At 44.2% G+C, this 17230-nt stretch overlaps 1 protein-coding gene across 27 annotated transcripts in view; it reads right to left on the reverse strand.

Moving 5' to 3' along the window:
* The window catches only part of ANK2 (ankyrin 2), a 699650-nt gene that overhangs the window by 50851 nt on the left and 631569 nt on the right, over window positions 1-17230 (reverse strand). For all 27 annotated transcript variants that reach the window (XM_059722122.1, XM_059722104.1, XM_059722109.1 and 24 more), the window contains 2 exons: window positions 16377-16473; window positions 3630-3858 (listed from right to left, as the gene is read on the reverse strand). In XM_059722122.1, coding sequence (XP_059578105.1) covers window positions 3630-3858; window positions 16377-16473 — 326 coding nt within the window. The remainder of the gene's footprint in view (window positions 1-3629; window positions 3859-16376; window positions 16474-17230) is intronic.

Here is a 17230-nt window from a genome sequence, read left to right on the forward strand (position 1 = left end):
GACATGGGGGGTAAAGGCTACCTATGTTTAGTACTGGAGAGCCTGAAACTGAGCAATTAAGGAAGGTGAGCAGAAATTAGGTGGGGGGTTTTCAAGTAGAAAAGAGGATGCACTAAGCAAGCAGAATATTCTATGCTCATACATTATTTCCTACTTGCCATCGCTTTTGAGAGAGATGATTCAGCCAGAAAGAGCTTTTAACAAAAAGTACTCCAAATTTCCACAAGGAACGCTTTTACTTGTTCAACATCAGACATGAATATCCAAAAAGCAGAATATTAATCAAACATTTAATGTAAGTTCTTAATGCTGGTGGATGAACATAGCTTGTCCCACTGATTGTCAACAGCACTTGTGCTGACTTCTGCTGTCAAGGAGTTGACTACCTTTTTTACTAATAATGTACACTTAAAGGAGAGACTTAGCATTTAAGTAACTAGCTGTCTTGTGCCTTGGGAAATTTCCCCTTATTTCACAAAGCCCATCTAACACTAAGCTTCACAAATTTCAGCATAAAAAACCAATGAATAATAGAATGAAAAGGCTAAATCCTGTGGTAATTACTGTATTTTTAAAAAGGTCCTTTTCTAACATATGCACACACAACTCAGTAGGAATTTCTCTGAATTAATAACCACCTCAAGATGTCTCCTGACAGGTGGCATCATAAACCTTATTTAAAACTTAATCATTCACCTCTGGCCAATTCAGAATGGTTACTATGTATTTGGCTGACCTTTAAGCTTAGCTCACACCCAGCAGAACCCAGTTCAAGAGCCATAGGCAGCAATGTAAGCTGTTTTCATCCTACCGCTCCACTGAGTGCCCTGGAGATAGGCAACACAGACCAGAAAGTGAACAGACCGATGCTAGCGGATGTGAGAGGCAGAACAGGAGGTGCATTGTCTTAGTACATCTGCTAGATAAATAAAACTTGATAAAACTGACATGCATGTGTCTTTGTGTGACAGCAACCTGCTGCCACCACGCCTTGGACATTTTCCTTTCAGAGTAGCTGTCCACGGTCATCATGTCTATGTTTTTGTGTGCCCAATTCTAACATCCTTAACCACACAGAATTATTAATAACCTCAAGGCCAGTTTTGCTTCAGGAAAGGACATAATCCCTCTCTATATAATCTTTTCTCTTTTCCCCAAAGCTAGTATTATATCAGCCTTTCAAAAAATATAGTTAGCCCTTCAGCAGTAATACTCTTGTTCCTCTCAACATGGTTCTACAAGAGCCTAGCAGCCTTTTGAGACAGGTGGGTAGCATTACTCCTCCAGATTGCTGCTTTGCAGTCAATTCAGACAGTAAGATGGATCGTAATAGTATCATGAAGATTTCCGCTGGATGTGACAGTGCCCACGTACAGACATTCCTTTCTACTGGAAGAAATGTATTCTGATAGAAAAATAGCTCAGGAGCTAAACTGCACAGATGTTCCTCTAGCCCTGTGACTGCAGAAATCCACAGGGTGGAGAACTCCAGCCAGAGAGCACTGGAGGGCTGCTCCCTGGGCCACCACTGCCCTTAGTGGAGGTCCATAATTTGACAGCCTACCCTTTTCCTGGCTGGGGGGGAAGTCAAATGACAGTTGGCTGCTGAAAAGCAGCAGCTGCCACGGACAATTGGGAAGGATCCTGCCCTGGAAGTATGCCCCCACATCCTGCCAGTCCCTTGGCAGGAGGGGAGTTATTCTCTCATGGTGGGAAACCTCTTAGTTCTCCCCCACAGGAGAAAAGCCCTGCTCCTTGTGCTCTTATATGGGCTGACCCTGAGGAATATGTGTGGTAGGAGAGGGGAAGACAGGAACAGTTAGGTGCTGTGGCAAGGCTTCAGGAGCCTTGCAGCAGGGGCATGGCAGCCTTCTTCATCCCATGCTGCTTCAGGCTGGCTCTGGCACTGCTCTGCTTCAGCTGGGTGGCACAGGAGATGAGGGGAAGTTGTAGGGATGAGTGGCCAGGAGGTGGGAACCAGGCTGGGAAAAGCCTCTGTATGCTGGCTCCTAACCTCCCTATGGCAGGGTAAAACCTGGAGGCTGGAAGCAGGACTCAGGTCCCTGAGTCCTTTTCCCATCCACCAGCTTTTACATTGCCGCCCTCATGCTCAGCTAAGCAGCAAGGGGGATCCAGCAGAAGCAAGAAGCCAGATTTTCTCAGAGACCTTTTTTTAAATCACCACCCTGCTGCTAAACTGGGTGGCAGGAGTGGCAAGGGGAAATGAGCAGGAGCCAGCAAAGTCCTTTACCTCTCCCTGAAAGCAGGGTCTGCCCATTTTGGGGAAGAGGTACTGGTCTAGGGAAATAGGGGAACAGCTGTCCCCCATGCCTTCTCAAGACCAGATGGACCCCAGTCTTGGGAAGACAAGGAGCCTTTCCTTCACCTACATTTCTCCTGGTCCACAGGTGGAGCTAAACCAGGGGAAAGTGTACAGCAATGGTCACAGATCAGCAGTGGATCTCAGAGCCTCTTGGAGTTGATCTGAGGCTGGGGTGGGGGGCTGAGTGACCACATGCATGCACACATATGCCCCAGCCCAGTGGGTCAGTCTGTGGGGGAGGAAAGGGGCGGGGGCTAGATTGAGGCCCCCACAGTAAGGGACAGTGCTACAGAAGCAGAAGCAGGGGTAAGTTGAGTGGGGCCCCAGCTGGGTGGGACTTACCTGCTGGGGAGGTGTGACCCCAAATAATTTTTTCTCCCTCTGCCTCAACCTGCGTCCCCCTTCTTTCCCCACAGACTTACCTGCTGGCTGGGGGGAGGGGGGGGTGGCATACGGTAGATCTTAGCCTGCTTTTAAATGACAAAGGTGATCTCCTACTTCAAAAGGTTGGAGGCCACTGGTGTACAGACATTCGGTCTCCCAGGAATGATTTAACCCCAGTTGTTGCCAAGTTATTCGCTCTTGGTTATTTTGCTCCAGGAGCAAAAGCATGAACATTTGTACATTTTTGGTTTCTACCAAGAGAATGATTATTCTTCTGGAAGAAACTGAATGTCTGTACTTAGAGCCAGTGAGTATCACCCTCACTTCTGAACCCATGGCCTAAAGAGCATAAAAATGAGTTTATGGGTAGAAGTTTCAAAAACATTTGACTGAAAAGGGAGCTCAGGTTCCGTTTTCAAAAGTGACTTGAGCATTAAGGAGTCTAAATTCCATTCAATTTCAGCTTTGGTTCCTAAGTGTCTACAGTCAAATTTACACTTTAGATTTCTGTAGTTTTATTGTTGGGGCTTTTTAAAATATTTTTCCGACATTTGTTATTTTTATTACAGGAGATTTAGGCTTACAAAACAAAATCAACTTGGCACATGAACTACATAAGCAAACCAAAAGTATATAAAAACATCTACTGCAACTTTCATTCATTTTTACAAAAAAACAAAAGCAAACTCAAAAAGGCCAGTGTAAACTTTCACATGCAAAAATATATTGCCACTATTTTGATTTGGTAGATACAAACCTGATTTTGAATCTGATAAGAAAACTTACAAGAAATGTTTGCATGTTGTTATAACTAATTTTTGTCTCCTGTACCAGGCAGCATGCAGAAACTGCTATTTTGGTACTAGATTTAGAATGACATTTTGAATGTAAACAGAGACCATTATTTTATTTTATACCATACCTCTACATCCCTGCTTCTGGCAACTTCAGCAAAATTTTCTTGTTGTTCCAGGGTTTTGTCCACCTTATCATCTGTCATGCAAAAGCACCTCAATCGTGCTTCAATGGGATCATGTGATTTGGCAAAAACTACAAATTTGGCCATGTAGGGCACACAAATAATCTCTCTGTACACTTGGGAGGCAAAAGTAACAGATTCCTGTATCTGCCGACAATCTATCAGCCAAAACCTGTGGAAGAAAAAATAGAGTGGTTTTACCAATACAGCAGGCTGTAAGCAACACCAGTTCTCAAAATGCTAATGTATACTGCATCCTGGTCTCATTGTCTTGTACACCACAATCGTGTTGATCTAAGAGGAATGTAAAAACACAAGATATTTGAAATTCCTTGGTTTGGGCAGATGAGAGTGAGGATGACCATAATGTACTTTTTAAAGATTTTTTTTAAATGATATAATCTCTGATTCTGCAGACATGCACATGCATTTTGCTTTACTCCCATTAAGTTAAGCATATTTGTAACTCTTTTCAGGATAGGTCTATAAATGGAGCTCTTTGTGTGACCCATAAATTTTAAATAATGCCCATACCATCAGAAAAAGAAGCTGTGTCTTTTGGAGATAATCAGTATTTAATAGGACATGAAAGGAAAATTTTTCTACAGTGAATATTCCCCTCTGCTGTTCAACTTCTGCAGTAGGGTAAGATAAATTTACCAGAGTGAGCCAGGAAATCCAGGGATATTTGGTGTTTTACACAATGACACCTGTCATGCTACTTGTCAAAGTCTTCTTGACTGGATGCCTCCCTAATGCTTTATAAGACTCAATGTTGCTGAGACCACATTTCCTTGTGTGTATGCTGAACCCTCTGCACTTCAAAGCATGACCAAGGATATGAAGCTTGAACCAGAACTCTTTGTTAAATACCAGACAAAATTACTTCTACAGGTACTCCAGCTGTGCAGACTCTAAGCTCATGTTTATCCTGTGTGTTAGATCCTACCAACAGGAGGGTTTTGGCTGATTTTACATACGTAAGGGTGTGGAAAGATGAACAGTTAAAGTTATTTAAAAATATAGTGCTTTTCATCTGTCTACTCTATTTTGTACCAGTGGAAGTTAAACTGTTGTAACTTTAAACCTGTTTCATTCAGGTTTAAGATTTCAGTAGCTTAGCTCCATTATACTAGATGGTTTAACCAGTTCAGGTGCCATGCACCCTCAAGCAGTAAATCTCTTTCCTTTAAAATGGTATTGTATACTGTATGCACAATTTAATTTTAAAGGCTAAGTACAGACAGTCAAAAAGCCCAAGGCAGAATTGATTCAATCTTCACAGGTTAGTTTAAACTGTGTAGATTAAACTGATAAGTAACTGAAAAGACATTTATTTGCTTTTGATTCTGGAAATGCAGCTCCATGCCTGCAGTGGTCTAGGCCAGAAGCTGGGGGGTAGTAGAGCATGCCTCCCTCCTCAGCTGGAGCACAACTTAGACCAAGTTGATTTTCTGTACATGCATGTTTGCTATTCATAAGATTCTTCCACTATAGATATCTTCTGTGTATCTGTTATATCACTGTATAAGATGATATGTACTTTGTATCCTATCTGCTTGCTTCTCTTAACCAGACTCTCAACATGATATGACTGTTACTATGGGCTGCCAAACTGTGCTATTTGCATGTATTACGCATCTCAAGGCCCCCACTATGTGTTTTTTCTATTACTACCTTGTTAATTGCACAATTAATTTAGACTGGCTACACATGCAAATTAACTAAGGCAACTTAAAAAGGTCCAACCAGCTAAAATATTATTGCTCAAAAATGTGTAGTAACTGTATAGCTGGTTTCTATCCAGCTTTAATTTGCACATGTAGGCAGTCTGCAGCTGGGAGACCACAGCTGCTGCAATCTCCTAACCACTGAGAAGCACAACCTGCCCCCGATGCTGAGAGGTCGCAGCCAGTGGGATCTCCCAGATGCGGGGGGCACCATGCAGTGGCTGGTAGATTGCTGCTGTGGTGATCTCCCAGCCACTGAGATCTTCCAGCCATGGGGTGCTCCACTCACTCCCCGGGGCAGAAGATCACAGCAGTACCCCACAGTTACTGGAGCTGAGCATCTCAGAGATAACAGGATTCTCAATCCTGGCTGTACCCCATGCACTGCTGGGGCTGAGAGTCCTCCAGCTGACAGGGCTCAGTCCCAGCAGTGCATGAGGTACACCTGAGACTGAGAACCCAATCAGCTGTACAACTCTCAGCCCTGGCTGTATGTGGTCCCCATGGCTAAGAGTCCCACAAGCAGAGAGAGCTCCCAGCTGCAGGAGCCAGCTTCTTGTCGATGCAGAGGGAGCCCAGGATTGGGTTCCCCTCTGAAACGGCAACAAGGTGCAATGGGATCTAATGCATGATCCCACAATTGTGCCTCCTGGCATGCATGTGTGGCATGGTGAAAATCACAGTTGTGTGGATCATGCAATAGATCCCATCGGGGTGTTGGCTATAGCCATGATGGCAGACAAGGTTCTTTGAGTAAATGTGATATCTTTTATTAGACCAACTAAAATAGATGGAAAAATTCTTCTTTGCAAGTTTTTGGGTACAAACACACTTCTTCAGACAGAGGGAGCATCTGCAGTTGTTTTGTGCTTGCCTGGGTGGGTCACATCTGGAGTACTTTTTTCAGTTTTTGGCCCCCCACTACAAAAAGATTGTGGACAAATGGGAGACAGTCCAGCAGGGGGCAACAAAAATGGTTCAGGGGCTGGGACACATGACTTACAAAGAGAGGCTGAGGGAACTGGGTTTATTTAGTCTGGAGAAGAGAAGACCAAGTGGGGATTTAATAGCAGTCTTCAACTACCTGACAGGGGGCTCGAAAGAGGATGGGTCTAGGCTGTTCTCAGTGGTGACAGATGACAGAACAAGGAGCAATGTTCTCAAGTTACAGCAAGGGAGGTTTTATTTAGATATTAGGAAAAACTTTCTCACTGGGAGGGTGGTGAAGCACTGGAACGGGTTACCTAGACAGGTGGTGGAATCTCCATCTTTGGAGGGTTTTAAGGTCTGTCTTGACACAGCCCTGGCTGGAATGATGTAGTTGGGGATGGTCCTGTTTTTAGCATGGGGTTGAGCTAAATGACCTCCAGAGGTCTCTTCCAACCCTAATTTTCTATGATTCTATTTCCTTGAATAGAAAACGATCCTGATAATAAGAAAATGTCCCCCAATAACTGGATTCTATATATGAAAAATGCATAAATTTGTTATAATGTTTCAGGTATTGAATCTAAATATTGGAGTTTTGCTTTTAATTTGCCCTTGTCTTATAGCTACAGTAGGGGAAAATAAATCTGGCGAGGAGGGAGTGAGGAGCTCCTTTGCTCTCTGCTTCCCCCCAACTTTTCCCCTGGCAGCCCCTTCCCCTTTTCCTTGCTGTCAGACCCTGCTCTCCCTGAGCACATGGAAATGAGCTTGAAATTAAACATGGCTGTAGCTATTTGCTATAGTACCCATGCACTTAGTCCAGAATTGATGCATGACCTTTTTTTTGAAACTGCTGCAAGTTTTGGCACAGGTCTTCCATAAACACACTTTTGAGCAGCACTTTGGCACCTATTTATATATAGTACAAAGTATGTATGATAGTAGTCCAAAGCGAAAATCTTGTGATTTACCTCATATACATTGGGCTGGGCCCCACCAAAGTCAACAGGATTTCAAATCACAAAGGCCTGCCCCCTCCCCACCCCCATCCCGCAAAACGATCCATGTGCTTGCTAATTGGCCCCTATTCAGAACTGGAACTGCGTGTTCTTGTTATGAGTCCAGGGATATTCCTAAAATGTATATGCAGATGAGGTGTAGGACAACCTGGACCAGCTTCACCTCATGGCAGGACTACACTAATCATGTGGACAGGTTGATAGAGGGAGTGACAGAAGGATTCTGGTGAATTCTTTGGGGCCTCATTTGGTGATATTTGCCAGGAATTAAAGCCTGGTGAAGAAACAGGAATCACTGGAAATGGGAAAGAAAGTCACAGTTCAGATATAGAAGTGAAGAGAAAGACAAAGGGTACTGACAGACGCGGGGGGAAAAAGAAACAGCAGTGCATTACTTCAACCTGGCTCCGCAGCACCTGCAGAGATTGGGTGCTTAGCGGGGCTTTTTGGCACTTAAAAGCTAAAGCCAAAAAAGCCCCACTAAAGTGCCTGATCTCTACAGATGTTGGGAAACCTGGGTGCAACTAATGCACTGCTTCTCCTGGCCATGTGTTGGGCTCAGCATGGGAGCACACAACGTTGACAGTAAAGCACTGGTTTTTTTCCCCCCACGTCTGCAAGCAGCCAAAATTTATACAATATCATAGCTCACCATGAAAAAGAGTTGTGTGTAATGAGCATTACTGTGTCTTATTCAGATGGGCTGCACTAAACTGTCATTATGGTAGGTTCCCATCAGTATGTTTGTCCAACGCGGGCCATGTGTTTTATAGTCATGCTCAGCGTTGATGGCATTTAATCTACTTCATAGTTGGTTTCCATTTGTGAGCACATGCTGCTTCTGACAGCAGTTTAATGCTAGACAGTGTATTTAGTGAGATTTCTTTATATGCTATTATAAAATGAGGGGCTTTTTTCTCTTTGCAATTGGGGGAAAAACCTCATCTTGTATTCAAGTAAATATGATATAACTACTCATTATTGATCAACCTTGTTGTAATGAAATACCATCTTTCATAAGCTAGCCAGGTTGCAGTATCAGAATTTCCCTTCTGCAAAGCCAGCCTTCATATAAAATCTTGCATAAAGTTTTTATAACAGGATCTTTCTGCGTGTCATCTGTCAGTTTGTTCAATACATTTGTGAAGAGTCAACTGCACAGATCACTTTTTCATAAACGATTCCATGACCTGGTACTGAACTACATAGTTTCATAGTAGTTTGGGGTCAGAAGGGACCTGAACAGATTATGTAGTCTGACCAAATTACAGCAATTAACATTTCCTTACCAGGAGCATGTGTCATTTTAAGATAATTTTCTGCAGATGAAGTAATATGTGCTATAGAATTGTAGGTGTTTTGCCAAGAGTTTTAGAGAAAAATCACCTGAAGTGCTTCAGATCCAACTGTACTGCTCCATGGGTAGGGGTGTACTGATCGAGATTTTTTGGGTCAATACTGATAGCTGATTTTTAACGAGCCATATTGGCTGATACTGATCTAAACACCAATATGTAGCCCCCAGCATGCAGAGTGACAACTGGCTAGTAAGTCTGTTGTGGGGGAAGGGGCAGGGGAAGGGAAGGGGCACGGGGGGGCAGATCAAGGCCCCTGTGGTGCAGGAGAAAGTGGGGCTTGGGCTGGGCCAGGGGCAGGTGCTGCCCAGCCGGGGTGGGGCATGGGACAGAGCCGCAAGCAACTTGTCCAGAGGGACGGGGGGCAGCTCCTGCCACTACACACACCCCGGGAGGGCATGGGGTGCATGTGCCCCTGGGCTTGTGCATGGAGAGGCTGCCCCTGAGGGCTGGGGGCAGTGCCGGGCTCTTCCTAGCAGTGGGGCTGGACCAGACTGCACTCAGGGTGGGTGGCGGTGGCACTGGGAGGGGGGGTTACAGGGGGAGCTGCAACCATCCCAAAATTCACTATAGCTCCCCTCCCAGTGCTGCCACTGCATGTCCCAAGCGCAGCCTGGCCCAGCCCCCTGCTGGGGAGCCACCCCTGGCCCCAGCCTGCAGCGGTAGTCCACCCTCACCCTGCACACAGATCTAGGGGGCACACGCCCTCCTGCATGCCCTTCCAGGGTGCATGCAGTGATGGGAGCCACTACCTTCTCCCCCTGCCCCCCGGACAAGCTGCAGCTCCATCCCGTGCCCTGCCCCGCCCTGGCTAGGCAGCTCCTGCCTCTGGCCCAGCCCCACTCCCTCCCTCACTGCGGGGACCTCAATCTGCCCCACTCCCCATGCCCCTTTCCCCCCCCTCACCCCTTCCCCCACAGCAGATTTACCAGCTGGACTGGCTGCTCTCCACAGAGCCGGGCTGCACTCCTGCCACTTGCATGCTGCACTGTGGCTGCATGCATGCACATGGCATTTATCAGCCACATCAGCCAAAAAAAGGCAATTGCCAGTACAGCCAATTTTCCTTATATTGGTGCTGATCTGATATGGAACCAGTGTATCAATGCACCTCTATCCATGTATGTACCAATGACTTTTTTTGTGATAAATATAAAAGCTAGTAGTTCCTTCTCAATATAGGCACTTTTCCCCCCATTTCCTTCAGAATTTGCATTATACACAAGGCATGGCCTCTGTATTGTAGCTGACTAGTCCCTAAGAGTCCAGAGAAGAGCCACACGCACGATCAGATGTCAGGAAAACAGACCTTACAACAACAGGCTGAGACCCCTGGGGCTCTTTAGCCTGGAAAAGTGCAGGCTCAGGGGTGATCTGATGGCCACCTATAAGTTTATCAGGGGTAACCACCAGTATCTGGGGGAACGTTTGTTCACCAGAGCGCCCCAAGGGATGACAAGGTCAAATGGTTATAAACCACTGCAAGACCGTTTCAGGCTGGACATAAGGAAGAATTTCTTTACTGTCCAAGCCCCCAAGGTCTGGAACAGCCTGCCATCGGAGGTGGTTCAAGCACCCACATTGAACACCTTCAGGAATAAACTGGATGCTTATCTTGCTGGGATCCTATAACCCCAGTTGATTTCCTGCCCTTTGGGCAGGGGGCTGGACTTGATGATCTTCCGAAGTCCCTTCTAACCCTAATGTCTATGAAATCTATGAAATATCTTTGGATAAATTTGCTTGAATGGTACCTGGATCAGTGAATCTGAGTACCAGTATTCTGTGCAAAGAATCTAATCATTCCCAGGATGGTCTGGACTTATTTAGGGATTTTGTAGACGTTTCATGTTGGCTATGACTTCAATGTTGCTTTCATTTGGCTTGATTCGTTTGGCTTCTTTTACAATGAACTGGATTTTATCTGGACTGAAAGTGGCATTTTGCACTTGGGCCCTTGCTATTGCTTGTTTCATTTTCAGACCATGTTCTGAAGTGATGTTATTATCTTGCCATCTGCTATTTATACAGATGTCTGTAATATCTCTAAATGTTTCATTGTTCTTTTATTGCAACTCTTCACTAGTTGGCTTTAATCAAAAGGGCAGAAAGAGAAACTTGTAGTGGGCCCTAGAGTATATTGAAAGGGCATAGTTCCAGTTCTTTCTTATCTACTTTGCTTTGCAAATATCTGTCTCTCATCTAGAATAGCAAATATGCTTTTATTGGTCAGCACTGAACATCTGTTCATGTGGAGATAAAGTATGTGGTCTCAGAATAGCCTTGTTAAAAATTCTAGCATGCAGGCGAATCCTAATCCTGCCACTTTTCTTTTTTTATGACAAACTGCTCATGGAGTGGGTGAGTTCACTTTGGCTATGACACTTCTTTTGGTATCTATTTAACTGCATCTTTGAATCTCTGTCACTGCAGCAAAAGGTACATTTCTTTATCCTTATACAGCCAGTGTGTCCATATGTAGGTATGGCTTCCTTTGAAAGTTTTCTAGCTCCCTCAAGACTTCTCTGTACTATTGTCATTAGACCTTCTTTAAGGTTAAGTATATTGGTGGGCATTAAGGATGTCAAAGGGCCTTTCACAGAATTTTGGGCCCTTGGGCCCTGCTGGACATGGCCATTGGCAACATAAGGGTAAGTGAGGGTTGTACTGCTACAGCCCTGTTCACCCTGTGGCTATTTAGCGCACCATTGCCTGATCCCTGTGGTCACCCCCAGCACCGCAGATCTGGCATGGGGGGAGCTCAGGTCTGGCCCAGGACCTAGGGTGACTTTGACACCTCTGGCGTACAGTATGCCTATTCTATGTATTAAGTCTAGCAGTTTGCTGGCTTCTCTGCCTGTACAGACCTTCACAACAAAGAAATGAAAACTGATAAAAAATTTTGACTCTTGCTGCTGGTAGGGGGCCCTAGTCTTCAGAGTCTATGCTGGGTGTGTCACAAGACATTTACTGTGGAGCAGACTAATTAGCTCGACAGTAAATGCCTCCGTGTCTACACATGCACCCCTATTAGGCTGGAGTAAACTAAGAAACTCCACAGCAGTGCATGTGTAGACACTGACCTGGGCTGGCTGGAGCACAAAGGTGCTTCAGTGAGGGGGCTGCCTGCTGGCTAGTCCCACACTGGACCATCCTCATGTCCCCACCAGCTACTCTACAGCACATTCAGCCAGGTTGGAGCAGCCTCAGGCCAACAGGCTTACCCCCCAGACCTCCTGCCAGCTAGGGTGCTTGGACCTGGCTCAACATGCTGCAGTCCCAGGCACACATGTAAACATGGTGCTGGGGGGGAGGGGGGATTCCGGTTCAATAAGTGCTGGATTTTATTGTGTCACATTCATATGGACGTGTAGACACGCCTGATAGCAATTAATGAGAAGCAAATGCTTCCTACAAAAGAATGCCAGCTAACTTCCAGCAATTCCCTGCAGGAACGTTCTCTTAAAACTATGCTCACAAAAGAAATTAAGTTCAGGTGGCATGGTAACAGACCCATGCAAATGGTAGGTACATGCTGCAGACAGTAGATATAAATTACAACATAATTCATCTACCCCTTGGGATTCAAGCCTAGAACTTTAGCTCCCGAAACAGGCTTCTGTTCCCTGAGTCAAAAGGGAAAGGCTGGTACTAATAATGGTAGCAGGCCAGTCAGTTGAGGAACATTATTCACAAAAATTGAGAGTATGAAACACTGTCATTATCAATACTGCTTCAATACACATTTTGAAGGCAAATGTAGTGTTTTGTTTTTGTTTTGGTTTGTTTGGGTCTTTTTTTCTTTTGTCAAAGGCAATAAAATTCCATTTTGTACACTTGAAATAAAGCAGCATGAATGTGCTATTAAGCATTTTGAAATAAAAGGAATAAAAATCTGTTATTTTCCTCATCTAGGAGTATTTCATCTAATTCTCTTTGCAGTTGACAGCATTTCATTTCAATAAAATTTGCAGAGTGGGTGGAAAAGATGGGTTGATTTGACACACTGTAGGAAGGAGCAGGGAGTCATGAAGGGTCAAAGATACTTCAGGAGGGTTGTTACCTACCCACCAAACATATCTTTGAAATGTAACTGCTCTGGTCTTACTCATCTGTAGCTGAATAATAACAGGTATTCATTCGGCACTAATCTTTTTAATATTTAACAAGTTAATCAGTAGACATTAATGACAACTGAACGTGAGTAAATCTGTACATAAAGCTTTAACATATAGTAGTGGGGAAAAAATAGTAGTACACCAGATGTGCACAGGACAGGCCTAATCTTGCCTAAATAAGCCCTTGCCAGAGCCCAACATAAAGGCTGTTTTAAAATTTGGTTCTCTACAAAGGACACAAAACGTGCCACCTTTACTGAACTTGAGGAAATTGGCATGGGATGAAATGGAAAGTGGCCATGCTGCTTTGAAGAATGCTGTCAACTTCATCAGTATATTAGATAAATGTAGCTACTTACTAATGTTTCCTTGGACTGATCTAATCCTGTGAACGGGAATGATTCCAGTACAATCATTTAAAGGCCTGTTTGGAAAGTCCTCAAGCCTATGTCTAAGCTGTCATGACCCAAGAAGTTTCACTCACTGATCCCAGTGGGATTTATGCTTGATGTCAGGCGTGGGTTTAAGAAGTATCTTGCTGAACAGAGATCCAAATGGAGAGAAAGTGGGTGGATCTTGCAAAAAATTGTAGGGCCTGGTGGAAGACCTACCCCTATTTCAGACCATTAAAAAGGGTATTTGTTTTCAACTTCTTTGTGGGGAACAGTACCGTAACAATGGTTGGGTGAGTACAGCATAAGTCCCAGAAGCTGCCTAAGGGACAAGAGGGATAAAATAAAGCCAGGGGAGTGTCTCACTTGCCCTTCCCTGTTTTCCCTTCCCCCTCACCACCCTTCATCTTCCCCGCAGTGGGGAAGGCAGAGTGGCTGTGCAAGGTATAGGAAGAACAACTGGAGGTTTGCTGCTCTGGGATGTTATTTCCCCTTTTTTCCTCAAAAAAAAAGCAACACTATCCCCCAATGCCTGCAGCAGTGAATTTCCAGCTGCTGCTCCTGGCCAGGCTGCAGTACTGGCTATTTACAAGTCTGGTGGGGAGTAAAACTGTTGACTAATGGTATGTATAAGGGGCTGTCGTTCCATATATTAACAACTTTCGCTGCGGCTATATTTTATGCTGACCAGCTAGGGATGTGACAGCTCTCGTGCAGCTCTGAGACCTGGATCTCCCAAACCAGAATCTAAGTTGAAATACTGGTTCTTCAATGAAGAGTTTAAATTATGACTTTTAGCATAGTTTAAACAGCAGGCAGTGCTTGAGAGCAAATATGTGGCTGAAGAGCTCCCTCTTGTGGTATCTGATAGTGAAAAGTGTTCCTTAATTTGAGGGAGAGTGTTTTGGATACATACTTTTCTCAAGCCTCCCTTCACTCCATTCGAGGATCTGTCAAGAGAGGTGTGGCAGGGCACTGGTAGTGCCTGTCATTTTAAGGGTTGAGTCAAAGACCCAGCAGGTCCTGGGGACCCCAGAGGGGGTAGCGTGTGGGACTAGTGGGGGCCAGGTATGCTCACGTGTAGGTGCCTGAGCCCAGTAGGGATGAGCGATCCCGGAGACCCCAGAGGGGGTAGTGTGGAGAGCATTGGGAGGCCAGATTATGCAGAGTAGGGGAACTTGCGGGAACTGAAGGTCCTACATGGCGAGGCCAGTATGGGAGTAGCAAAGCCTGATGGCCCAAGAGGGGCCACTCGAGGAGTAAGGGCAGTGGAGCGTGGCCCAGTAATGGGCAGTATGCCAGAGGCCCCGGTGAGAGAGGGCAGAGTCGAAGAGGCCTTCTGTGAGAGGGGAGGTAGTGTGAATATGTGTGTAGAGCCCAACTTTGGACTCAATTTGCTCTGGTCTCAGACCAGGAGTAATGTTAGTCTGGATGCCATCTGCGAGGCATGGGCTGCGGTGTTGGGAAGGTCGAAGCTGCAGATAGTGCCCCCTGGCATCGGGGCAGTAATGAGCAGTTTCCCACACATACCATCTGTATATGGGAACAGCAAAGTCGTGGCAGGTTAGACTGGGTGGATAGCCTTGTAGGGACAGGTGGGCGGGCCAACATGAGACATGGCCCCGAGAGATGCCCTGTGTCACAAGTGGAAAGCACAAAAATGTTGCAACCCTCTTAGTGCCAGAAAAATGCCTACTATAGGCATGGCTCCAGAAGATAGATCAAAGTTTAAGATTGGCTGGACAGACTTGCTTTTCAATAACTGTTTTTCAAGAAATTAATTCAAATGATCATAATAACCTTCTGGTCATTGAATTTTTGTTTAATATGATAAGGACTTATGGTGAACCTACTGGTGCTAACCACAACATTAAAGATATGATGAAGTTTGTGGGATTGAAAGCTCAAAGGATATGTTCTTAAAAATCATGCCTGTTTCCATTCCATCACATGCAAATTCTCTCAAATATAGTGTAAACTGCACTTGCATTCTTCAAGTTGAGCCCTGGGAAGGCTCCTTCAAATAGGATGGGGCCTGTCATTTGGGAGACTGGTGTAGTACAATCTTCTCCTACTACTGGAAATTAAATCTCAAAATACAGGTATATGTCTTCCTACATGGCCCTAAAAGATTTTGACTACCACTGTAATATGAATAATAGATCATACTACAGTGTGTGTATAGGGTGTGTAGAATACTATAGACTAATGAAATAGCCAATAATATCTGATATATTTTTTAAAAATATTTTGTTTATAATCCAAAGGGTGGTAACCAAATCTAATAAGAACTGGAAACTGCATTTTGAGTTATGAAGCTGAGTCCTCTCACACATCTTACAAGTAAGCATATGTGCAAATGAGATACTGAACAGCTGCTAAAATTCTGTCTTTGTTCTATCTGCAATGCAGCAAAGCCTAGAGAAGGTAGCTGGATTAGTTCAGGATTTTGTGCAATAGCTTTGTGTGCAAATGTAACCAGAAGAACGTGTTGCTGACGTTCACTTATATGAAAGATTCGCTCAGTCTTCTAGTGTGTAGACAGCCATCCTGTTGTGATTTACATAGGGGATCACTTCCAGGCCAGTATACAAGACTTGCCATTCTTTGGAGACTGCTGGAAGTGAAGTGTTTTTTATGCCTTGTAAAAGGAAGTCACCAAAACTCAGTGTTTCTCGTTCTTCTTCAGAATAAAATCTTTTTTTTTCCAAATATCTAGAGACCTTGAAATATCCTTAAACTCATTTTGGACACACTAGCACAGGCTGTTTCTGAAACAAAATATCCTCCTTGAGATGCTGGCAACTGCTAAGTGAAAACAACGTTCTTATAAGTTTTATTGCCACTGTTAGAGGCAGTGAAAGGGGCAAGAATGCTCATCTTACTCATCAGATGCCAAGGCACCTGAGGTTTACAACTTCACTGTAACTTCAAAGTGTGGACCGCTCTAGGGACAGGACCCAAAGGCTTCCAAAATTCCTACACAGAAGAAAATACATATGCCCGTTTTTGCTTGTAAACTAATAGATTTTAAAAATAAGTATTTGGTTGGAGTAAGACAAGATATAGGCAGAAGGAAAGATGTAAGGAGACCTTAACAGTAAATTTTTTGTTTGCTTGTTTGTTTTTGTCTTCTACTTGGTACGTACCTGGCAGAAACATTTGTCGTGAAGGAAACACATTCATTGACAAATGTTAATGGTGTTGTTCCTGTAATATCTTCCCACTGAGCAGGTGTGGTTCCACCTAAAGTAATAATATAAGAAAAAAATTTTAAACGGGAAAAAAATCACAGCCCTTTACACTCTAAGAAACTTGTATATTTTTCATTCCTTTTTTTCTAATCAGCTCCGGAAATGTTTAGCAATTGCATGCAAGATGGTCTGGAACTTGCAGGTCCATACAGACCTTTGCTATAGTATAGCAAAAAGAGGAGGTTGGAATCTTCTCTTTGTTACAGCCAAACACATGTTCTGCGCAGGTCCTTTACCTGTTATGAGGCAATGGTCTGGTGCTTTTTTTAGTAATTTCAGAAGAATATTTTTTTCAATTTATAAAGCCGATCTAAGAAGAAGTTTGCATGTCTTATTACATTTTAAAAGACAGACCGTGAACCCACTGGTGGGCAGTCATTTGTCATCAATTTCAGTGGGATTAGTTTAGTATGAAGTGCTTACCAACATGAGTGTGGGGGCTTGAAATTTGGCCACGACCACAATCCCCTTCTGCATCACCAACATTTGTGCAATACTAAATCACAATGCTGGTGCTCAGTGAACAAGAATGGATAAAGAAGTTAAGAAGTGGGAAGCCTAGGGCTACAGAATGTGGATAAAAATATATAACACATCGTTGTTCTCGAAGGCATAATGGTACTTTGATATGACGTTAATTCTGATGTAGTTCATGGATATGAATGCCAGTTTATTTTCCCATGCAGCCCTCACCCTAGGTTTCACTGAGCTTGATGTCACTATAATCAGTTTAATCCATCTGACCCACA

Source organism: Alligator mississippiensis, chromosome 2, assembly GCF_030867095.1.
Source record: "Alligator mississippiensis isolate rAllMis1 chromosome 2, rAllMis1, whole genome shotgun sequence".
NCBI classification, from domain to species: Eukaryota; Metazoa; Chordata; order Crocodylia; family Alligatoridae; genus Alligator; species Alligator mississippiensis.